This window comes from Otolemur garnettii, unplaced genomic scaffold, assembly GCF_000181295.1.
Source record: "Otolemur garnettii isolate 467f Iridium unplaced genomic scaffold, OtoGar3 scaffold00225, whole genome shotgun sequence".
Lineage (NCBI taxonomy): Eukaryota > Metazoa > Chordata > Mammalia > Primates > Galagidae > Otolemur > Otolemur garnettii.
The window spans coordinates 1692591-1716830 of record NW_003852620.1 but is presented as its reverse complement, the minus strand read 5'-3'; the positions used below and the strand labels follow the sequence as shown (position 1 = coordinate 1716830).

Here is a 24240-nt window from a genome sequence, read left to right as displayed (position 1 = left end):
GTCACTGAGCCATCTTATATTTTTTTTAATGGAAAACAGAGACTTATTTATTTGTACACCAGTATTCATAGCATCACTGTTTACAAGAGCCAAAAGATGGGAAAATACAGTGGTCTTATAGGGGTATCCAACCTGCGATCTATGGGTTGCATGTGAGTTATTTGAAGATTGTTTTGCTTATCTATGGTGTTAGATATCACAGAAATTATGCACAGACTTTTTTGTTTTTGCTTATCAGCTTTCATTAGTGTTTCTGTATTTAAAGTATGGCCCAAGACACTCTTCTTCTAATATTCAGCAGAGAAGAAAAAAGGTTGGATATCCCTAAATGGTACATGGTTCAGCCATAAAAAGGAATGCCATTTTGATATATAATATAACTTGGTTTGACACTGAAAACATTATGCTTATTGAAATAAGCCAGACACCAAAGGAAAATATTATGATTCCACTTATAGGAGATACCTAGAAAAAGCAAGTTCATAGAGACAGAATTTTTGATACAAATTACCAAGGGCTGGGAATAAGAGAAGTGAGGGATTTTGCTAATTGAGTATAGAATTTTTAATTTTTATTTATTTTATTTGCTAAAGGGTATAGAATTTGTGGGAATAATCAAAAGATTTGAAGACAGAGACTGGTGTTCTTTATATAATGTTGTGAATATACCGTGTTTCTCCAAAAATAAGACACTGTCTTGTATTTATTTTTTCTCAGGAAGACACACTAGGGCTTATTATTATTATTATTTTTGCAGTTTTTGACCAGGCCTGGTTTGAACCTGCCACCTCTGGCATACGGGGCCGACGCCCCACTCCTTTGAGCACAGGTGCTGCCCACACTAGGGCTTATTTTCAGGGGATGTCTTCTCTCTGCCCCAAAATGCATGACGTGGCTATGCAGATACGCTACATAGCCATGCCCATCACTAGGTCTTATTATTGGGGTAGGGCTTATATTTAACAAATGTATAGAAATTCTGCTAGGGCTTATTTTTGGGTAGGTCTTATTTTGGGGGAAACACAGTATGTATGTGATGCCACTTAATTCTGTATATAGAAATGTTTAAAATGATAAATATTATATATATTTCACCACAATAAAAAATATGCATAGCCAAGACCAGAGAATAAGATAGCTTGAGAAATTGATAAAGTACATTTCTTCTTAATGTAGAGTGGTTGTTGAAAAACAGCAACATCCAATGCCTGTGATAGTTCACAAATGTAAGCTAACAATATGAAAATGAAAGTAAAGTAAAGCGATGACAGTGATATTGAAAACTGGAACAGCTTTGCAAACATGATTCCTTGAGTAGGCAGGTGTGATACAGCCTTCTCTTTTTCTCTGGTTCTATTATACTTTATACTGTAGGAAATTGTGCAAGCTACATTGTTAAGTTTTTATTAAAAATGGTACTCAGTGCTTCTGGTGACATGTAGTGAAACAAAAACAGTATGGTTTTAGTTTTGCATAAAAAAGGTATAAAAATATCCAGGACCACTACATCAATTAACAAGAAATAAATGGAGAGGGCCTTGCATGAACCAATGACAAAGACATGGCATGAACAAATGATTAAGATTAATATAATCATATCCAGCACCTGAGGATCAGAAAAACAAAACTGTTCAACTTACCTCCTTAATCAAATTTTGTTTATCTCTTTCTTCTTCTCTTCCTTACAAATTGAGTTTAACCTTGAATAAAATCTTATTAATCCAAGCCTTTGTAATACAGAATATATACATTATTGAATAAAATATCTAAAAGTCATGGTAAATGTTAAAAAATATTTGAGGTTTTATGACCAAAATGAGTCCTCTTTAACATCAAATCAAATACTAAAGAACAGTGAATCTGCCCTTATAAAGTGATGAAGGGGTGCAAGGCCAGAACTAGAGTAAGAGCCCCAGAACTCTGTGAAGGAATAGGCTTAGCTAAAATAATGATAGTAATCAGCCACTGTCTCCTCATTTGCTTGATAATAACTGTTCCCTTTGCTGCTTTACCTTGGAGTAGGTTTTTTATTATTATTATTTTTATTTTTTGAGACTGCATCTCACTTGGTCACCCTGGGAAGAGTGCCATGGCATCATAGCTCACAGCATCCTCAAACTCATGAGTTCAAGCAATCCTTTTGCCTCAGCCTCCCAAGTAGCTGGGACTACAGGTGCCCACCACAACACCTGGATATTTTTTAGAGAAAGGGTCTCACTCTTGCTTAGGCTGGTTTTGAACTTGTGAATTCAAGTAATCCACCTGCTTCAGCCTCCCCAAGTGCTGGGATTACAGGTGTGACCCACAGTGCCAGGCAGGAGTAGTTTTTGAGATATCTTCCAGGTCCTATATTTTAGTAACAGACCCATCCAGACCAAAGAAACTGTCTCAACTGGGCTTGAGAAGTCCTGCATTCCAGTTATTGACCACATAGACAGTAGACAAATCAAAGGACTGATGATTCTGCCCTAAAGCCAGCCAATTAGCAGATCCTGGTGGCCTAATCCTATGCCCACCAAACTGTCTTTAAAATCCCTGTCTCCCCAATTCTCAGGGAGGCGGATTTGAGAAATTTCTCCCATCTCCCCTCTTATTTCTATATAGAACAAACTCTGTCTGCTCAATCCTGCTTTCTCTGGACATTGGCTTTCTTTTGGACAGCGGAAAGATGAACCTTCCTGGGCTGTAGCAATAACATTCATAAACTAGATCCACTGATGAACTTTATGTTTAAACCTATGTACCTGATTATGTCACTTGCAACCTGTAATGTTTTTTGAAGTGTGAGCATTTATATCTTGGGGTATACTATATGTTCTAATGAAAGAAATAAAATGGCATTTAAAAAATATAGTTGTCGTTTTGATACACTCATTTGGCCTTTCCTCTCTTGATTTTGAAATTTGGCATGTTGCTTGGTTACAGTTTGTATGCTTTTCATTTGGGCGGTCTCCCCTCTCCCAAGCTGTACTTAAAGTCACTTAAAGCTACAGAGAGGTTTTCTACCTTAAGCACCATTTTAGGACCATTACTGGTAATTGCTAAATAAATGTCAACTAGTTGACTTCCTGTCTGATCTGCCTTGGCCTGTTTCCTGCTCTTTAGCATCTCCACTAGAGGGCGGGCTGGGCTGGCGAGAAGGAGAAGGAAAGCGGTTTTCATTCTCTAGCTAACCCTTTCTGCCTCTCTCCCACCCCAGCTCCCAGCCTGGTGCTCCTGGGACAGTTCAGCCATCTGAAGCCATTGATGCCCATACCTGTTTCTATATTGTCTTCTGTGGCAGATGGAAGGGGAGGAGTGTACTCATGTATGTAGGGACTTAAAATGTGTTGACTAGAAAGCAATTGAGTGATTATACTAATATATACTCACAATAATCAGGTCTTGTGTCCTTAAAAACTAGATTTTTGAGAGGATGAAGGCAAGGAAAAAAACACTGAGATCTTTTTGTGTGTGGAGAGTGAGAGCTATAGAGATAATATAGGAGAAGTAAAAGCCCTTTAGCCCTGATTTTATTTATTTTTTTATTTTATTTATTTATTTTTTGCAGTTTTTGGCCAGGGCTGGGTTTGAACCCACCACCTCTGGTATATGGGGCCGGTGCCCTACTCCTTTGAGCCACAGGCGCTGCCCTAGCCCTGACTTTTAATAAAACATAGTATGAACTCATGAGGTTTTATCTTACTCCTCTATCCATCAAAAAGGTCTAGACACAGGGCTGGGCCCTGTGGCTCATGACTGTAATCCTAGCACACTGGGAGGCTGAGGCAGGAGGATTGCTTGAGTTCAGGAGTTTGAAACCAGCCTGAGCCAGAGTGAGACCCTGTTTCTAAAAAAGCCAGGTGTTTTGTCAGGTGTCTGGAGTCCCAGCTACTTGGGAGGCTGAGGTAAGAGGATCACTTGAGGCCAAGAGTTTGAGGTTGCTGTGAGTTATGATGCCACAGCATTCTACCAATGGCAACAAAGTGAGACTATCTCAAAAAAAAAAGGTCTAGAAAAATAACCTTTTCCAGTCTCAATGAATACTCCTAGCACCCAGATTATGTTCTTAAAATACTGAAAGAAATCAAAGCTTCTTGGAGAAATGACTGATGCCAGGTTTGGGGCAAAAGAATGGACAAGATGAAGGATGGCGCATATAGCTCAAGGAGTAGGGCGCCGGCCCTATATACTGGAGGTGGTGGGTTCAAGCCAGGTTCTGGCCAAAACTGCAAAAAAAAAAAAAAAAAGAATAAGATGAACATGGAATAACTTATCATACCGATAGTGAGGAAGCAAGCAATAACTCTTAGGTCAAAAGGACTCAGCTCTTTTTGGCCTAGCTCCCATGGACAAAGATGGAACAATATGAACACTATTAAGGATAATTTAGTAAACATTTATTTATTTTTTAGATAGAGTCTCACTTTGTAGCCCTTGGTAGAGTGCTGTGGCATTACAGCTTACAGCAATTTCAAACTCTTGGGCTTAAGTGATTCTCTTGCCTCAGCCTCCCAAGTAGCTGGGACTACAGGCACCCTCCACAACACCAGGCTACTGTTAGAAAAATAGCCTGTGGCTCTGCTTGGTCTTGAACCTGTTAGCTCAGGCAATCTACTGGTCTTGGCCTCCTAAGTGCGAGGATTACAGGTGTGAGCCACTGTGCCCAGTCTAAACACTATGTTTAAATATATGAGTTTATAATTGTGTGTGTGTAAATAATTGTTTACTTCTTCTTTTTTTCCTGAGACAGAGTCTTACTATGTCACCATGAGTAGAGTGCCATGGCATCTCAGCTCACAGCAACCTCCAACTCTTGGGCTTAAGTGATTCTCTTGCGTCAGCCTCCCAAGTAGCTAGGACTACAGGTGCCTGCCACAACACCCAACTATTTTTCTGTTGCAGTTGTCATTGTTGCTTAGCTGGCCTGGGTTGGGTTCGAACCTGCCAGCCTCAGTGTATGTGGCTGGTGCCGTAACCACTATGCTATGGGCACCGCACCATAATTGGTTACTTCTTGAAGGATGATAGGAAACCAAATAATTATTTTGGAGATGGAAAATAAAAGAATTAAGAAGTTTTTTTTTTTTTGCTGTTTATATTGTAACCTATTATACAGAGTAATGAAATAGAAGATAAAGAGAAGTATCTCTTTATAAAAATATTCTGTCTGTATGAGAACTCAAATATGGCTGTTTTGTAATCCCTAGAATTAATGAATCTAGGCATTGAACATTTACGTGTGGATTCTTCAATGGCTCAAGTGAGGGAAAAGAAGGGAATGGAGAGGGAACCTATAGATTGATAAAAATATAAAAGATGTGGGTGGGGGTGGTGCCTGTAGCTCAGTGGGTAGGGCGCTGGCCACACACAACAAGGCTGGTGGGTTCAAACCTGGTCTGGGCCAGCTAAAACAACAATGACAACTGCAACAACAAAAAAAATAGCCAGGCATTGTGGTGGGTGCCTGTAGTCCTAGCTACTTGGGAGGCTGAGGCAAGAGAATCTCTTAAGCCTGAGAGTTTGAGGTTGATGTGAGCTGTGATGCCACGGCACTCTACCAGGGCAACAGCTTGAGACTCTTGCCTCAAAAAAAAGAAAAAAATATATATATACAAAAGATGTGATCACTTTTTGGCCTTTTGGCTAAGATCAAGTGAATATAAAAGACATGAAATTTCAAAAAATAGGCAAGGCTAAACTATAATGTCTAAGGAGCCACATTTGGGGGATCAAACTTCAAAAAAATGCAGGTGACTTTTACTCACCATATTATTCACTTCTGGCAGGAGGGAGGGACTTTTATAGAGAGGGTCAACATGGGGGGCAGTGTTGTTGTCTGGAAAAGTTCTATTTCTTCCTTGGGTGTTGGTTTCAAGGGTGTTCATTTTATAATAGTTTTTAAGCTATATCTTTGTTTTGTATGGTTTTCTGTATCTGTGCTTTGTTTTTATAAAGATTAATTAAAATGTGTTAATATATTTTATCATTTATGTGGAGCTGAAGTGCATGCAGCCTAAATTTGTTCTAATTGACAAAAATATTTTCCCCCACTTTGGAGATAGGGTCTTGCTCTATTGGCTGGAGTGCAGTGGTGTGGTTCTTCTATCTAAGTCTCCCAAATTGCTGGGATTACAGGTATGAGCAGCTGTAATCTGGCACAAAAATCATTTTAAGGTTAACACTTTTCTGTCCCTATGCATGAAAGGTGCCTGGAACCCTAAGTTCTTTGCCTCTTTCCATTTTCTTTCTGTCCTAAACTTGATTGGTATTGCTCATTTCCTTCTTAAACTGTGATCAAAAATATAATAGGTCTACAGGGTCTACTCTATAATCACTATAGAGTGGAAAGGTGATGATGGCTAACATGTATTAAATGGTTATTTAGTGCCAGGCATAGTTCTGAGTGGTTTGTCCGCTGCCTCTTTTAATCCTCCCAAAATACGGTGAGGTGTAGGCATTCCCATCTTACAAATGAAGAAAATCATAGACCAGCATGGTGGCTCACACCTGTAATTCTAGCACTCTGGGAGGCCGCGGTGGGAGAATAGCTTGTGGTTAGGAGTATGAGACCAGCCTGAGCAAAGGGAGACCTAATTCTTTTTTTTTTTTTTTGAGACAGAGCCTCAAGCTATCCCCCTGGGTAGAGTGCTGTGACATCACAGCTCACAGCAACCTCCAACTCCTGGGCTCAAGCAAGTCTCCTGCCTCCGCCTCCCAAGTAGCTGGGACCACAGGTGCCCGCCACAACGCCTGGCTATATTTTGGTTGCAGCCATCATTGTTGTTTAGTGGGCCCGGGCTGGATTCGAACCCGCCACCTTAGGTGTATGTGGCTGGCACCTTAGCCACTTGAGCCACAGGTGCTGAGCTGAGCTGGGAGACCCTATCTTAACTAAAAATAGAAAAGTTAGCTGGGTGTGGTGGCACATGCCTATAGTTTCAACTACTCAGGAGGCTGAGGCAGGGAGATTGCTTGAGTTTCAGTTTGCTGTGAACTAGGCTGAGGCCACAACACTCTAGCCAGGGCACCAGAGCAAGCAAGACTCTGTCTCAAAATAAAATCAATCAGATGAAGAAACTGAGAGGCACCCCTGGCTCCAGAGTCTACTGTGGGCTATATTGCCCCAATGCTGTTGTTTCAGGGACCACATGCTGTTTATACAGCCGACTTAGCTGTATGTTTCTAAGTACAGTGTACTCTGTTGCTCACTCTGTTCTAGTGTTTGATGTCCTTTCTGTCCTCACACATTGTACCTGGTCATTGGCATCTTCTATGGGAACACTTGTTTTGTCTTGCAGTTTTTTTCCTTTGAGGGAGTTCCCAATAATTCCATTTTATTTGTTGAAGTTTGTTCCTTTTTTCTGGGTAAAGACTTCCATCTCACCCACCTCAGTTTAGACATATGCTCAGCCTGGTCCAAATCATGGGGGATATTCTCCTAATCTGATGCCCTTGATTCATGCAGGATCATCACTCTTTTCTGATTTTTCTTCAAAGTTGTTTTCAGGTGCGTTTAGGCAAAGGCCTTGTGAGTCAAACTGTGTTCCCCAGATTGGCAGCAACAGCATCACCCAGAAGCTGGTAAGAACAGAGTCTCTGGGCTATTTCACAGACTTTCCAAGAGAGAATCTGCATTTTAACGAGATCCCCCAGGTGATTCATATGCACTTTTAAGTTTGAGAATCATGGAATACGTGACTTCTTTTTTTTTTTTGAGTCAGAGCCTCAAGCTGTCCCCCTGGGTAGAGTGCTGTGGCATTACAGCTCACAGCAACCTCCAACTCCTGGGCTCAAGCGAGTCTCTTGCCTCCGCCTCCCAAGTAGCTGGGACCACAGGCGCCCGCCACAGCGCCCGGCTATTTTTTGGTTGCAGCCGTCATTGTTGTTTGACGGGTCCGGGCTGGGGATTTGAACCCGCCACCTTTGGTGTATGTGGCTGGCGCCTTAGCTGGTTGAGCTATAGGCGCTGAGCCGGAATAGGTGACTTCTAAAGTCCTTATCGTTCAAAAAGTCTATGCTGCTATGAGAGACATGTGTATACAATTATCATTTACTGTGTGATCTTGGACAAAATACTCAACCTCTCTGCCTTTGTTTCTTCCTCTGTAAAATGGTACCTCCCTTCAAAGGGTTGTTTGTAATGTGCTTAGAACAGTGCCTGGCACATAGAAGGTGCTCTAGAAGTGTTTGCTGTCTTAATATTGAATATGCTTTCATGAATACTTTGTGACTTCCAGGGCCAGGTGAGGCAGGGGAAAGAATAGGTTTGAGAACTAAGAATGGAACCATTTCCCTGCAGGATGGAGTTATAGAAAAGATGGAGAATTTTAGGCCGGGAGGCTGTACTGAACACTTTGCTGAGGCCCTCACCGTTTTTTATTTTCTTTTTTTAGAGACAGTTTCACTTTGTTGCCCTTGGTAGAGTGCTGTAGCATCACAGCTCACAGCAACCTCCAGCTCTTGGGCTTAGGCAATTCTCTTGCCTCAGCTTCCCAAGTAGCTGGGACTACAGGTGCCCACCACAATGCCCAGCTATTTTTTTGTTGCAATTTGGCCGGGGCCAGGTTCGAACCGGCCACCTTCGGTATATGGGGCCAGCACCCTACTCACTGAACCATAGGTGCTGCCAGCCCTCACCATTTTTTAAGACCTCAGGACACAGAGCAGATACAGTGTCTTCTTCTGGAAATTCCTACTTATGCAAATCAATGGTAGAGCTGCCTGCAAGGTAGATCCTTGACTCTACCAGGCTATATTTCTTCTAAGGGCTGGAAGAAGAAGATTGTAAGATTGGTGTTAGAAGGAAGCCTATAAAGATAGGTGAGAAATGAAAACAGCACAAGTGTTTAAAATAAATGACCATCTCTTATTATTGGACAGTTTGTGGGAGAAGGTCTGTGGCCCAATCTCATGGCTCCCAGAAGATGTTAGTTAATATCACATTGCTTAGATTTTCTGCAAGTCTGGTGGCTCTCCTAGTTCCCAGATTGGAGGTGCTGTGACCTCTTGCTAGATGGGAGCCTTAGGTCACATTCTGTGCACACGTCCCTCCAGGGCCTCCAGCTCAGCCAATACCTCCTTGGGCAGATCCTGGTTGACTTGCTCTGTCAGGTAGCTCCGAATGTCATGAACCTCCTGTTCCCAGAAGTCCTTGGGGAGCGAGAATAGCTGAGTAGTGTCTATGGCTCCGAGGCCACTGAGATCCAAGGCTCCTTCCTTTGGTACCAGCCCAATGGGTGTTTCCTGGGCACTGTCCTCCCCGTCTAGCCGCCGGCAGATCCAGTCTAGCACCCGAGCATTCTCCCCAAAGCCTGGCCACAGGAAGCGGCCTGCCTCGTCGCGCCGGAACCAGTTGACGTGGAAGATACGAGGCAGCCGGGCCCCCTTGTGCCCCTCCATGCTCAGCCAGTGTTCTAGGTAGCGCCCAAAGTTGTAGCCAAAAAAGGGCCGCATGGCAAATGGGTCATGCATGATGATCTTCCCTGGGGAGTGGAGCAGAATGGGTAAGGAATCTTCCTCCTTACCCTTCATCCAGCTGGAGGAAGTTATGAAAGGTTCGTGGTTCTAGAATATCCTCAGGGCAGGTAGAGAAGGGTTGGGGAAAACACATAAGTAGGAAGAGATGGGATCACCGAGGACTCTAGGAGTGGGCAGAAGGAAGGTCTGGCACAAGAAGGGAGATGGTGATGTATGCACACAGGAGAGAGGGAGCAGTGTGTGTGGGGGGGTGCTCACCTTTGTGCTCAGCTGCGGCAGTGGACTCAGAGCGCATGGCGCTGCCCACAAACACCCCATGACGCCAGTTGAAGGCCTCGTACACCAGGGGTATCCCTAGATAACCAATGAACAAGGTCACTGGCAGCCCTCTGGACTCTCACTTCATCCCTTCAGGTGACCTTGGCTCATAGTCTTTCTTTCCAGGACCTCAGCTATCCCTTTTTCAGACCTCATGCCTCCCCTCAATTTTGAACTCAGCTAGGGGAACTCTGGAAGCAGATGGCTACAGCTGGAGATCTAGGCTGAAGATGCCTGAGCTTGCAGTACAAGAGGGAGGCAGGCCCTAATACAGAGCTGGACTTTTTACCAAGAGGAATGGTAAAAATGCCCCACATTTGTTTACCTTTGGGTCTACGGCCTCCAAAGATGATGGCATCAATGGGGACACCCTCAGGGGCCTCCCAGGCTGGGTCCATGATGGGGCATTGGCGAGCCGGGGCACAAAAGCGAGAGTTGGGATGTGCACAGGGCTCCTTGTCACCTGGCAGAAGAAATACAAATATTATCATTTCCAAGGTCATGTCCACCCCCAACACATGTATACATGTGCATTCGGTTTTTTGATTTTTTTTGTGGCTGGGACTGGGTTTGAATCCACCACCTCCGGCATATGGGGCCAGTGCCCTACTCCTTTGAGCCACAGGCACCGCCCTTGGGCACACATTCTTGTACAATTTCTTTTTGCCTCATTAGCTGCCTACAACCTTGTGTGAAGAAGAGCAGAAAGCTAGGACATCTCTCCCAAAAGATCAGCTTACTTATCCATGATGATGCTGCCAGATGAGCTATGTGGAAATGAATAGGAGAGGAATTGGGGGTTGGGGGTTCTGCAGGGCACTAATGTTTATGCCAAGATACAGGCACTTGGCATTGACCAGTACTCAAGGGAATGGAGTTAGATACTGGTATACGGTTATAATAATTTTTCCCCCAGAAACCATTTCTTTATTTAAGAGACTATAATTCAAATACCCTCTCTGGAGGCATTAAAGAATAAATAAACACCCAATCCTAAAAGAAAAAATGAGAATGTCAGGTCAGTATTTCAGATACTGACTTTCCATTAGCAAACCAGGGAAGACAGAATCTTCAAAATGTGAACAAGAATTGATTTTTTTTTTTTTTTGAGACAGAGTCTCACTATGTTGCCCTTGGTAGAGTGCCGTGACATCACAGCTCTCAGCAACCTCAAACTCTTGGGCTTAAGCAATTCTTTTGCCTCAGCCTCCCAAGTAGCTGGGACTACAGTTGCCTGCCACAACACCCAGCTATTTTTTTGTTGCAGTTGTCATTGTTGTTTAGCTGGCCTGGGCTGAGTTTGAACCCACCACCCTCGGTGTATGTGGCTGGTGCTGTAACCACTGTGCCACAGGCACCAAGCCACAAGAATTGATTTTAAAGCTAACAGAATTTTGGTGATTTCCCTGGGCTTGCTTTCGACTCTGATCGAATGGTAGGTCATGAAGAACTCAGACAGGAATATAACCTGGTAACCTGGAAAGGGTTGGGACCACATCAGTGGCACATGCATGAAGCAACACTGTGGGCCCTGAATGGCCTCAGTGCCTCTCTGTTGGAGGTTGCCAGTCAGATCTGGGAGTGAGGGAGCCACAGAGCCAAAACTCACACTGCCTCCCACCCCCCCAGCTCCTGTCTCTCCTCTCAGATAAAAGCCATCCCTCACCATCCCCTAGTGTGAGACCCTGACAGGATATTGTCTTGGGAATTGAAGCCAGGCACAAGATGCTCTAGTTATACCCCTGAATCCAGAGATGATTAAAGGGTTGGGGAACTAGCCTTTGGGGAATGATTAAAGTTTCCAGATTTCTCAATTGGGTAGGAAGGCTGAGGGGGCTTAATGATGGTATACTGAAAATAAAGGATGATTAGACAAGGAGAGTGACTGCTAGTCCATCGTGGCAAACTTGAATATAGGCTTCAGCAACCACAGGTAGCTACCCTGCCCTGCCATGTTCTTCTTTGCCACCACCATTACAGTCTCTGGGCTCTCTGAATACAGAAGGCCATGGAAAGCTGAAAGTCCAGAGCACTGGGTGGGGAGGGGAAAGTAGGGCCCCAAGGCATTCAGGGTAATGACAAGATTGAAAAACTAGCAAAAGACTAAAGTACTGGTCTAATCTAGTTTGTAAGAAGGACTAGGGTGTATGTGTTGGAGGGACAGGGAAGGGTGACCTTTAGACAATGTTATTATACAGGAGGATAGTGAGAGCCAAGTGGCAGGAGGAGAAACAGGAGGGGAGGAGGCAGGTTTCCTCCTTTCCTAACAGGCCAAACTATGACTTATGCTTTGAGCCCAATTCCTTCTGTAATAACTTTCAAAACTGTCCTTCCTTTTCTTGTTTATTTTCATTTATGTATTTATTTTTTTGGAGACAGAGTCTCACTCAGTCACCCTGGGTGGGTAGAGTGCCATGGCAAATGCTTATGCTGAACCTATACTCTCGGCTCAGCCTCCCAAGTAGCTCGGACTATAGGCACCTGCCACTATGCCTGGCTAGTCTTTCTATTTTTAGCAGAGATGGGGTCTTGCTCTTGTTCTGGCTGGTTTTGAATTCCTGAGCTCAGGCAATCCACCCACCTCGACCTCCCAGAGTGCTAGGATTATAGGCGTAAGCCACAGTGCCTGGCCTATTTATTTTTAAATCCAGACTACATTTATTTTTATGTATTCCTTTTTTTGAGACAGAGTCTCACTATGTCACCCTCTGTAGAGTGCCATAGCATCACAGCTCACAGCAACCTCAAACAGCTGGGACTATAGGCACCTGCCACAACACCTGGCTATTTTTGTTGTTGTTGTTATTGTCATTGTTGTTTAGCAGGCCCAGGCCAGGTTCAAACCCACCAGTCCTGGTGCATGTGGCCGGTGCCCTAACCACTGAACTACGGGCCCAAGCCTGGCCTATATTTATTGAGAATTTACTACGTATTTGGATGTGTGCTAAACCAATTTTGTGCATTGTTTAATCCCCCAACCCCAAGAGAAAAGTACTATAATAACTACCCCTATTCAACTGGTGGGGAAACTAAAGCTTAGAGAGGTTAAGGAACTGAGCTGAATCACAAAACCACTGACTGGTGGAGTTGGGACATGAACTGAGATCTTGCCTGGTACTGGCAGGAAACTGCAAACATTCATAACTTCCTGTGCCTCCCAGAGGTCCAAGAAGATGGCTAGAAGTTGTGGAGAAGGCTTCTCCATCATTAATGTGCTAAGCCCTGGGGGCTGTATCAAAACTTCCCCACCCCACATACCAGGTTTCCAGGGTCTGCCCAGCCAGGAGGTCACAGTGACACCAGGTGGAAGAGGCTGGTCAATGCCCTCCCAGTACACGCCACCATCGCTGGTCTCAGCCACATTGGTGAATAGAGTGTTACTTTGGATTGTGGCCATGGCGTTGGGATTGGTAGTGGCAGAGGTGCCAGGAGCCACCCCAAAGAAACCATTCTCAGGGTTGATGGCACGGAGTCGACCTGTCAGGAGGAGAAGTGAAAGGAAGGATCAACTGGGCAATGTTGATATGTGAGACTGAAGAAGGTGGTCCCTGGCCTGAGCTGTACCTCAGATCTGACTGGGAGAGGTTTGCATCTCTAGGGTAGCTGGGGCTGCTGGAAGTATAGGGCAAGGTCTCACTGACAAAGCTCACCATGGACGGTGGAGGGGGACTCCTGATCCAAGGGCCTCTCACCTTCACTGTCGAACCTCATCCAGGCAATGTCATCACCCACGCACTCCACTTTCCAGCCTGGCAGTGCAGGCCGCATCATGGCCAGGTTTGTCTTGCCACAGGCACTAGGGAAGGCGGCAGCCACATAGCGCTTCTTCCCTGCAGGGTTGGTGATGCCCAGGATCTGTGTATTGGGGAGAAAAGGAAAAAGGAGGGGGGTCACCAAAGGTGAAGGCATAGTCTGCATGCTGAAGGCATTAACAGGCTACACAGGTGCACTGTTCTGCCATTAGTAGAGTAGTGGCAGGGGAACCCCTGACATTTAGCAAGCTGGGGCCAAAGCTTCAGCCTTTGAGTAGAGTCTCTGCTCAACAGTCTGGAACCTGTTGGAGGCAGAAGGGAGGCAAAGCTGAGGCAGACTAGCCAGGCACCCCTGCCCCCATGCCTCACCACCTGCAGCTGCTGGGATCCTCACCAGCATATGCTCCGCCAGCCAGCCCTCATCCCGGGCCAGCCGAGAGGCAATGCGCAGGGCAAAGCACTTCTTGCCGAGCAGAGAGTTGCCACCATAGCCGCTGCCGAAGGATATGATCTCCCGCTGGTCAGGCACGTGGCCAATCAGGGTTTTCTCTGGGTTGCATGGCCACTGGCTCACCGGTTCCCCTGGGGACAATAGGGTTGTGGGACTGTTGGCATTAGTATCAGGAACTGGGGTTTCAGGGATTAGAGAGATCAGGGATTGGCAGGAGAGACATGTGGAAGCAGTGGCAGTGCCAAGGGGTGGCTAAAGCCCCCTACCTCATAGTAATCATCACCTCCCATGCCCCTATTCTTGGACACGACTGACTTTCTCAATCTTGTGCAACTGCTCTGTAAACAGCTTCACCCCCAGCCCAGACTGCTGTCCTGGATATTGGGAATTAGGTTGTCATAGAGGACAGGTTCTTAAGGTCTGTGGATAGGCAGAATTTGGAGTTCTCTTCAAGTTCAAGAAGGCCTCTGGGTCCTTCCCTGGGCAGAGCAGGTGCTCACCTTGCCCAGTCAGGGGCTGGCCCACGGAGTGCAAACACTTGACGAAGTCACCATCTCCCAGGGCCTGAAGCACAGGCGTCCCAAGCCGGGTCATAATACGCATGCTTGCCACCACGTAGGCTGAGTCAGTGAGCTGTATCCCAATACGGGACAGTGGGGAGCCTACAGGACCCATGCTGAATGGAAGCACATACATGGTACGGCCTGCAGAGGAAAGCGTCCCCTGGATGAAGAGTTCCAAACTTGTTCATACCTTTGGTGCCCCTGCCTCTGTGTCCCTGCCTGGTTACCCTGCATGCAGCCCGGAAACCTCTCGTTCACAGCTTGCTGGAACTCAGCTGGGGACATCCAGTTGCCCAGCTGCCCACGGGCCCCACCAGCTGGGAGGGGCACTGTGTCCCTCTGGGAAGGAGTTACAATCACGGTCTTGCTCTCTACTCGTGCCACGTCCTTGGGGTCTGTACGGGCCAGCCAGCTGGAGAAGAGGGTATTGTCAGGAAGATGGTGACCAGCAGGTCTCCCTGTCCCCAGACCACTGTTTTTTTTTTTTTTTTTTTTGAGACAAAGCCTCAAGCTGTCCCCCTGGGTAGAGTGCCGTGGCTTTACAGCTCACAGCAACCTCCAACTCCTGGGCTCAAGCGAGTCTCCTGCCTCCGCCTCCCAAGTAGCTGGGACCACAGGCGCCCGCCACAACGCCCGGCTATTTTTTGGTTGCAGCCATCATTGTTGTTTTGGCGGGTCCTGGCTGGAGATTCGAACCCGCCACCTTAGGTGTACGTGGCTGGCGCCTTAGCCGGTTGAGCTATAGGCGCCGAGCCCCCCAGACCACTTTTTCAAGTCCAGCTTTGACTCCAGGTCTTCTGTTGGCCTTATTTTTTCCCCCATACAATTACATCTCAGTCCTTTCCTTTGGGCTTTGCCCCATTTGAGGGGTGGTTCCCTGAGATGCCAGCCCTCTGGGGGGCTCTGCCCTTGGCAAAAGCTCACTGAACTGGTGAAGGTGAAAAAAATCCAAAGGCTCTTATTTGTATCAACTTTTTCACTTAATATAAAGATATAAGACCAGGCATGGTGGCTTGTGCCTGTAATGCTAGCACTCTAGGAGGCTGAGGCTGGTGGATTGTCTGAGCTCAGGAGTTAGGGACCAGCCTGAGCCATAGTGAGACTCCATCTCTAAAACTAGCTGGGCGTTGTGGCAGGTGTCTGTAGTCCTAGCTACTCAGGAGGCTGAGACAAGAGAATCGCTTGAGGTTAGTGTGAGCTGTGATGCCATGGCACTGTAACCCAGAGGGACAAAGTGAGACTCTGTCTCAAAAAAAAAAAAAAAAAAAGATACAGACCAATCCCAGCTCCTGCATCTGTATCCTACAGAGCACCCACTTGTGCTCATTCCACTGGTAGGCTCTAGTTAAATTTGATTTTGTTTTGATGAACCCAAAGTAGCCTCAATCCAAGTAGCTGCCCCATCTCACAGGTTGCTGGGCTCAGGGCTTACCAGTTATCATACTTGGGGAGTTTTCGGATGAGGCCTTGCTGCTCCAGCAGGGTCAGTGTGGCGGTGTTCTCAGCCTCAGTCCCGTTGCAGATGTGGATGCTCTCTGGTTGGCACAAGCGGGCACTGCGCTCTACAAAGTCACGAACCCCAGCAGGCAGCTGGCCCAGATCCCCACTAAGTACTCGCAGGGTCTGGATGCTGCGGCATGATGACCAGCCCAAGGGGCTCAGCCCATGCCAGCTAAGTCTGCAAGAGAGGAAACAGGGAGGTGATGAGCTAGCTGCTGCCATGGAATTTGGACAAGGACTGGGAAGGATACAGAGAACATGGGCTTCTGGGGAGTATACTACAGCATGTCTGGGTACAAGTACCATGAAGAGCATGTTGGGTTAGGGCCATGTGTATCTTGTGGCCTTAATGAGGTTTACTGAAGGTGTCTCCTGGTCAGCAAAACACAGGTATAGCCAAATTAGCAGAAAAGCACCTGCTTGGCTGTATGACAATGTATGTGTAGGCATGCTGATGTTATTGTATGCTTGGCCCATGTCCAAGTTTAGTTATATCTGGTCAATGTTTAGAAACATGCAGGTGCTTTTGGCCCAAGTGTCAAGAGACTGCCCAGGGGACAGCTTCATGTGTCTGGTGTTTGAAGCCTCATCCATTTTCTTTCTGTTCTCAAGTATAGTTTTTTACAAGTTAAAATGGGAGGTGTTATTTGATTTTCCCTTTGGTATGTATGCCATAAGACTGTGAAAGCTTTAAGCAAAGGACCCAGTCTTTGAGGGTGGTGTAGCCTTCTCTTGGTGCCAGGTTTCCAGGAAGTTTTACCTGAGCATTAATTTTAAGGCTCTTGGCTCTTTTTTTTTTTTTTTTAGACGAAGCCTCAAGCTATCCCCCCTGGGTAGAGTGCCATGGCATCACAGCTCACAGCAACCTCCAACTCCTGGGCTCAAGCAAGTCTCCTGCCTCAGCCTCCCAAGTAGCTGGGACTATAGGCGCCCACCACAACGCCCGGCCATTTTTTGGTTGCAGCCATCATTGTTGTCTGGTGGGCCCGGGCTGGGGATTCAAACCCGCCACCTTAGGTGTATGTGGCTGGCGCCTTAGCAGCTTGAGCCACAGGCACCGAGCCAAGGCTCTTGGCTCTTATACCAAGGACTGGTGACTGGATGGTAGAGTTCCAGGCACTGGATCTGCTGCTGCCTACCTGGACCAACAATTGCATAAAAGCTTGCCATTGTATAAGTATTTTTGAACTGTAGAGATAGAAATTTGACCATTGGCAAATAGATGTCACTGGCTGGGGTTGATGCCTCCATTCCCAGAAGGGCAGGGTTCCTGTTTTCTGTCCTCTCACACCCCTGGGAGAGAGAGGCAGGGTCTGCTCTGATTGGCCCGGACCTAGAGTGAGTGAACCAGAGAGAGCAAAGGCCAAGACAGAAGCTACCCTCCTCTTATGCCAAGGCCTTTCCCACCAGAAACTGCCTGCGCATACCCAGGGCTGCTTGACCCTGTGCTTCCCCTGGCTCTCCATCCTAGAGGCCACATTCCTAGAAAGCTTTGGTGTTGCTGGTAGGGTGGAACACTAGACAGCAGGAGGCTCAGACTCAGAGGGTGTAGGCCTGGGGAAGGGAGAAATGCAGACCACAGACATGGGAGCTGGAGCCTGACTAGGGTAGAAGCTGGTTTCAACTGGTTTGAGCAGGATAGATGCCCAACATGGCCCCTGGGGCAGGGGAGGGCTACTGGGACCTGGGTCTATTCCTGCCTCGGAGAGAAGTTTCCCTAAGCATTAATTTTAAGGGCATGTGGTCTTCAGGAGTGTCTCTCTCCATCTGGACCCTGGCTCAGGTTATCTCTTGGGGAGGCCCCAAACTTGAGCCCCCAGATCCTCCCTCAGTCCCCTAAGTGGCACCTTCTCCCTTTCCTCCAGAGACCACCCACAAAAGGGTGGCCAAGTAGACCTACCTGTGGGAGAGATATATGTCAGTTTAGACTCTGGGACAAAAGCTGGGGAGAAGGGAGGCTACAGAGAGAACAGTGGAAGCTGTGTATGGGGCCTGGCAGACAGAGGCAGGCCTGGGGGCTCCAGGCCTGGGCAGAGAAGAAGCCAGCCACGTAAGGCACCTGGGACCCCCCTCCTATCATGCTCCCTCCACTCCCACCCGTCCTACACCCTGTGCCCCTCCGCCCCCCTCCCCAGGTCCTTCTGGCTGTGGCTGGGCTTCTCCAGTCCAAGGGAGGCCCGGAATGGATGTTTACCGTCTACCTTAGGTTAGCTCTGAGCTTAGTGAGCTCTGAGCTCAGTCCCCTGGGGGTTGTGCACCCTTGTCCCCAGAGCTCCACTGGTTCTCATGGCACCCTGGGGCGCGGGCTGGGAGCCCGTTAGAGGTCCGAGTTACATTTGGGAAGGAAAGGAGGAAACAGAGCCAGGGCTCAGCTGAGGCAAGCGAGGAGTGGGAGGAAGTTCTTCTGAGAGTGGCAGATAGAGACGGCGCGGTCAGAGACAGGCAAGGCCGAGAGGGGGAGGAGCGCACGGAAACCAGGATCCCGGAGCGGCTGACCTCCGGGATGGAGGCACAGTCGCTCCCCGCCTCCGCCTAGGATGGGAAACCTCGCAGAGGGTGCGAGCCAGAGAGCGCAACTAGCAAGCCCGAGGGGGCCAGCGCGGTGGAAGGTGCGGGTCGGCCCCGGGCTGGGGGTCACTCACCGCAGGCCGGGGCGGTACATAGCAGCCATGGCACCCGGGCGGGGGCTGCGGGTGGCCGCGGGAACCGAGCGGAGCTGGGGAGGTATGGAAGGCGGGGGCGAGGGAGCGCCGCGCAGCGAGCGGGAGCTGAGACTGGGCGGGAGGCGCTTAAAAAGGAGGCGGGCAGGGGCGGAACCTAACCGGGCCGGCGCGACCCTCCCTCCGCCGGGCTGGCAGGCCAACTCGCCAGGTCCCGGGGCTCGAGCCCTCGGGTCCGCCCAGCCGCCGCCCCAACCTCTGCCGCCCAGCCCCCAAACCCACATCTCCCATTGGAGGACTGGGTCGCTTCTCGGCCCCGACTTTGAGGCCCCGCCCGGCCCCCGCATATGATGTAACTTTGAGGACTCTTGCTCCCGGGATATAGCTACTGAGAGACACTGGGTGGCAAACAAGCTGGGAACAAGGGGCCAGGCTAGGGGCAGGAGCCCCCGGGGACTAGACGTCTAGAAGCCCAGCGGTTGGGCGTTGCCTTTCCAGTTCTTAATGGGGACTGGACACTCCCAGCCCCAGGCTTTTCTATTTACCGAGGCCCTGATGCTAAGGTCCCCTTAGTCTCCAACTCTTGGAAAATACCTGTTTCTTCTCTTAAATCAGGCCTCCTTTCTGTCTTACCATGAAATGGGGCTTCTCTATCCCAGGGAGATGGTCCCCTGATCTGGCCATTCTCTCTACACACTGCTGAGGGGCTCATCTGTCCCCACCCAACCACCACCATAAAATCCTCAGGTAATTTCTGAAGCTATCTCTCCATTCAGACATCTCTCTTCAACTTGAGATCACTGGATATCACTCCAAAATGCCATAGCACTTCCAATTCAGCCTGTCTATGGTGAGTATCTGCTCAGCACCTTGCTTTTCCTTTGGGGAACCAGCTCCTCTGCCTGTATGGTTACTTGGGTCTGACCTCACTCCTCTTGGGGTAGGCTGTGAGCTGGAGCTGCTGCGTGTCAGCTTGAGCCTGCAAAGCAGGAATCTGCCTGAGACAGAAGACAACCTAGAGGAAGCAGAGCAGAGGATTGGAGGACAGTAGATTTCTGATTTCAGTTATGAGAATCCATACATTTCTTCTCTTTTTTTTTTTTTTTTTGAGACAGAGCCTCAAGCTGTCCCCCTGGGTAGAGTGCCGTGGCATTACAGCTCACAGCAACCTCCAACTCCTGGGCTCAAGCGAGTCTCCTGCCTCAGCCTCCCAAGTAGCTGGGACTACAGGCGCCTGCCACAACTCCCGGCTATTTTTTGGTTGCAGCCGTCATTGTTGTTTTTGGCGGGTCCGGGATGGGGATTTGAACCCACCACCTTAGGTGTATGTGGCTGGTGCCTTAGCCGGTTGAGCTATAGGCGCCGAGCCTACATTTCTTCTCTTACTCAAGGTAATTTTAAGTGAATTTCTGCCACTTATAACAGAAACAATCTTGATTCTCAGATTTCTCAGTTTTGTCCTGGGACACAGTGAGATAAAAAGAATTGGCCTCCAGCCATGGGCTTGCTTCTGGTCCCCATCTCTTCCCACTCAGGCTCCAGCCTACACTCAACCTCCCACCCCCCAGCCCTTACATCCAAACTCTATACACACCTACCCAGCTACAAACAGTTGTTTCTTAGCTACCCTTCACCGCCCTTTGGGCCTAAGGGTATGCACACTGGTGGGAGCATTGACCTGAAGGACATCATCTCCTCCATAGTCTTGCGCCTGCTTCCATGGTTTCCTATCTCAGCAAATGGCACCAGCATCTAGCCAGTTGTCCCAGAAGGACCCTGAGTTAGTCTAGACTTTTCTTTTCTTATTCTCCATAGCCAGTCAGACACCAGAACCTTTGTACTTGTACTTCATAATTAGCCCTCAAATCTGTGTCTAAACCCATGGCCACTGTTTTAGTTCAGGGTTTATCTCTCATCTGGCTTTAGGTGATAGCTTCCAAGGCACCTCTTCAAACACCACCCCCTGCCTCCACTAAGTTACCTCCCCCCCACCCCGTGTGCATAAATTCACTTTGGAAAGTTAAGAGAGTGGTGTGGTGTGGACAGTAGGTGCCAGGCTCTGTGCCACAGCTCTGCATGTATAATCTCATTCACTTTCACTGCAACTCTGTTCTACAGATGTGGACACTGAGATTTAGAGAGGTTCAGTCATTGGCTCAAAGTCACACATCTGGTCAGTGGGAGAAATGGAATCTGAATCCAGGTCTTTCTGACTCCAATTACCAAGTCCCTCACACACTGTTTACTATCTTCTTGATTTATCACATTTTTTTTAAATTAAAAAATTAGCTCATATCACTCTCAGGCTTAAAATCCCTTCAAGCTTCCTATCACATGGTATCCAGTGTCCTTGATAATCTGACTCCTATTTATTCAATGTTAGTGCACCACCTTTTCTCCTATATACTAGACTCTGCAAGTTCTAGAGCACTTCTGTGAACTCTTTCTGCCTATCAGGACTCAAATTAAACATTACCTCCTACATGAGCCTTTTCTGTTTTCACTTAGAATGCAACATCTATTTCATCTGTGTTAGTTCTACCCCAGGTACATAACTGTATTTTTGTATGTACTTATCATACTTCATTATACTGTAGTTATTTTTGTATCTCTGTCATCCTCACTAGAGTTCTAACTCCTTGAGAGAGGATCCAAATTTCGGTCTTGTTTTTATCCTGGCTCCTATCATTGTCTGACCTATAATAAGCACTTAATAATTGTTGGCTGACTGAAAGAATGAACAAGGCCCACATTTATGAATCCTTATTCCCCACTGTTACTTCCTTCTTTAGTGTTAGGCTTAGCAAGGGACTGAGGGACTTGCGTGAGGATTATCTTATACTGTTGATTCCCCCTTATATGCCACACACTTTTTTTCAGTTCAGTTCTCTGCTCCAAGACTCCCTTCCCTCTCAGTCCACCACAGCCTGGCCACCAACTGGCCCACTAGCTGTCCCGCTGTCCAAGGAGTACCACCAGGGGGCAGGATATGACCAGCCTTGTCCTGATCTGCATTTTCCCCCTAGGGGTCCTCTGGGTTCATCCCTTGGATGTTTCACAGACCCTCTGTAGTGGATGCTGTGTATACCACACAGATTCCCACTTTAGGACTTGGCACTTACTGTCCCAGCTGCTGAGTGTTGGCTGCTGATGGCTCACAACTGACTATGTCCTTGAGCACTATTTGTGGCTAAAAGGAACTGTCCTTTGTGAACTAAAACAAAATCTTAAGGGCCCCAGGAGTCTTCAAACTGCGGCCTGTGGGCCACATGCAGCCCGCCTAGGACATTTATCTGGCCCGCCGGGTGTTTTTGCTGCTGCTGCCTGTCCTGCTTAGCAGCCGACTCATCCCGGGGACCCGCAGTCCAGCCCTCCAAAGGTCTGAGGGACAGTGAACTGGCCCCCTGTTTAAAAAATTTGAGGACCCCTGCTTAAGGCATTCTCCCAGCAGCTGACTGGCTGGATCCCCACTCTTGGCTAAGGAGATCCTAAAACTGTTACTAGCCATGAGAAAGGGGAGATCAGACTTGCCTCATCCTGTCCCCATCTCTTCTTAAGGATGTCCTTTGTGACTCATTAACAGGCCTAAGGCTATGCAAGACATACCTGCAGGTCCTTAATATACACAACAAACCTCTTGAGTCTGGGCATTTGTCCCATAGTTTGTCTCTGATTAATAGACCCTTATTTTAACTCAAGCTTTTTGCTGACTCCTGGTCTCTTAGACAAAGTCTAACTCAGCTAGTTGTCAGCTAAAGCATCTTTAAACCCATCTATTACCTATACTCCCCCCCCCCACACACACACACCTCACAGGTCAAGATGTTCCACCTCCCATCTTTTTTAGCCAAACCAGCATATATTTTCCATATATTATGACTTTACCTATAATTCCTGTCTCTCTGAAATGTGTAAAACTAAATAGTAACTCTACCACAGCAAGTCCACTTGCTCAAGACTTCTTGGGTATGCTTTGAGCCATGGTCCTCGAATTTGGCTCAGAATAAACCTCTTTAAATTGTTTTACAGCCGATGGCTTCTTTTCTATTGCCAAATAGTATGTCCCCTTCCCAAGGGCAGTGTGTATCCAGTGACTGGTTGTTATAGGGGTAAAGAGGCCCAGCCCCCTTGCCTCAATTTGGGACAACTCTGAAGGTCCTTTCCAGTCCCAGAGTCCCTCTGGACTCAGCCAATGGCAACTGCAATGAAATCCAACTTTTCCCTCTCTCCAGGCCTGCTGCTCTCATGTTCTTTGAAAGGTATCTTGATAAACCACCTGTACACAACACCTGTACACCTGTTCTATCTTAGTGTGTGTTTCCAGCTGCAGATATTCCCCAGAATCAACTTGGATACTGTATTAGCCCTGAAACTGCCTTTACAGATTGAGGAAAGGGTACAAGGCAAGAACTAGAGTAGGGGTCTAAAATTCTGTGAAGGAACAGGCCTAGCTAAAAATAATGATGATGACATCCTTTTCTTGATAATAGTCACTGTTCCCTTGTTTGCTTTTCTATAATTGCTACTCTAGAGGGCACAACTGGTAGTTGTAAAGATTCTTAACTTTTCTTCCTAGAAAACATCACCTGTTCTGAACCCAGGGGTAGTTTTTGAGATATCTTCCAGGTTCTGCATTCCAGTGGATTGACTGACCCAGCCAGACCAAGGAACTGACTCAACTGATCTTGGACCCCCTACCCAAGGATCTACATTCCAGTGGATCAGCCGACCCACCCAGACATCTTGCTCATACCAAAGGACTGATGATTCCACCTGAAAGCAGCCAATTAGCAGACCCTCTGCCCACTAAACTGTCTTTAAAAATCCAGTTCCCTGCCAGGCAGGTGGCTCACACCTATAATCCTAGCATTCCAGGAGGCTGAGGCAGGATAATTGCTTTTGCTGTGGAGTTTGAGACTAGCCTGAGCAAGAGCGAGGACCCCCCTACCCCTGAAAAATAGAAAAATTAGCCAGGTGTTGTGGTGGGCATCTGTAGTCCCAGTTACTTGGGAGGCTGAGGCAGGAGGATTGCTGGAACCCAGGAGTTTGAGGTTGCTGTGAGCTAGGCTTAATGCCATAGGACTCTAGCCAGGGTATTTCAGAATTACCCTGAGGATAACCCAATCAAGTATATGTAGAGAGAGCTTGAAGAAAAAAAAAATTGATGAAAGATGATAGAAGGAAATAAACCAGAACCTCCCTCCCACAATATAAATAAAATTTGCTGTTCTTGGCAAAGAGAAAAAAAAAATTTCCCTAAAAAAATGAAGAAATTGGAAAGAATAGTCATTATAGAGAAGAAAGCTATGTTAGAAAACATTGAGACACTAAACATGCTGAAAAATAGATCATAAACTGAAATGAGGACAAGATATGAAGCTAAGCAGGTTTAAACATACCCAGAATTGTGTCCAATGAGAATAGAATATAACAAAAAAAGACGGACCCAAAGATAACCTTAAAATTTTCAAAGCCTTTGGCTGGCACAGTGGCTTCAGCCTATAATACTAGCACTCTAGGAGGTCTTTTTTTTTTTT

At 47.2% G+C, this 24240-nt stretch overlaps 2 protein-coding genes across 2 annotated transcripts in view; one reads left to right on the top strand and one right to left on the bottom strand.

Moving 5' to 3' along the window:
* Nucleotides 1–8827: 8827 nt before the first annotated feature.
* PCK2 (phosphoenolpyruvate carboxykinase 2, mitochondrial) lies at nucleotides 8828–18979 on the bottom strand. Its single transcript, XM_003801943.3, has 10 exons — nucleotides 18686–18979; nucleotides 15976–16221; nucleotides 14771–14955; nucleotides 14481–14684; nucleotides 13924–14111; nucleotides 13470–13632; nucleotides 13036–13254; nucleotides 10103–10240; nucleotides 9718–9813; nucleotides 8828–9464 (listed from the first exon to the last, which is right to left on the bottom strand). Exons 1-10 carry the CDS (start codon nucleotides 18712–18714, stop codon nucleotides 9010–9012), a joined length of 1923 nt encoding a protein of 640 aa, XP_003801991.1. The 5' UTR covers nucleotides 18715–18979; the 3' UTR covers nucleotides 8828–9009.
* Nucleotides 18980–19031: 52 nt separating this feature from the next.
* NRL (neural retina leucine zipper) overlaps nucleotides 19032–24240 on the top strand; it is a 15114-nt gene continuing 9905 nt past the window's right edge. The window contains exon 1 of the mRNA XM_023508137.1: nucleotides 19032–19553. Within this exon, the coding sequence (XP_023363905.1) occupies nucleotides 19551–19553 (3 nt within the window). The 5' untranslated portion in view covers nucleotides 19032–19550. The remainder of the gene's footprint in view (nucleotides 19554–24240) is intronic.

Coding starts and splice junctions, on each gene's coding strand:
- PCK2 (XM_003801943.3), bottom strand. CDS start 18,714: ATGGCTGCTATGTACCGCCCCGGCCTGCG. Junction 13,633..13,923: donor GGCTGGCGGAGCATATGCTG/GTGAGGATCCCA, acceptor CCCAATACACAG/ATCCTGGGCATCACCAACCC. Junction 10,241..13,035: donor GGGCAGACCCTGGAAACCTG/GTATGTGGGGTG, acceptor TTCTTCTGCCAG/GTGACAAGGAGCCCTGTGCA.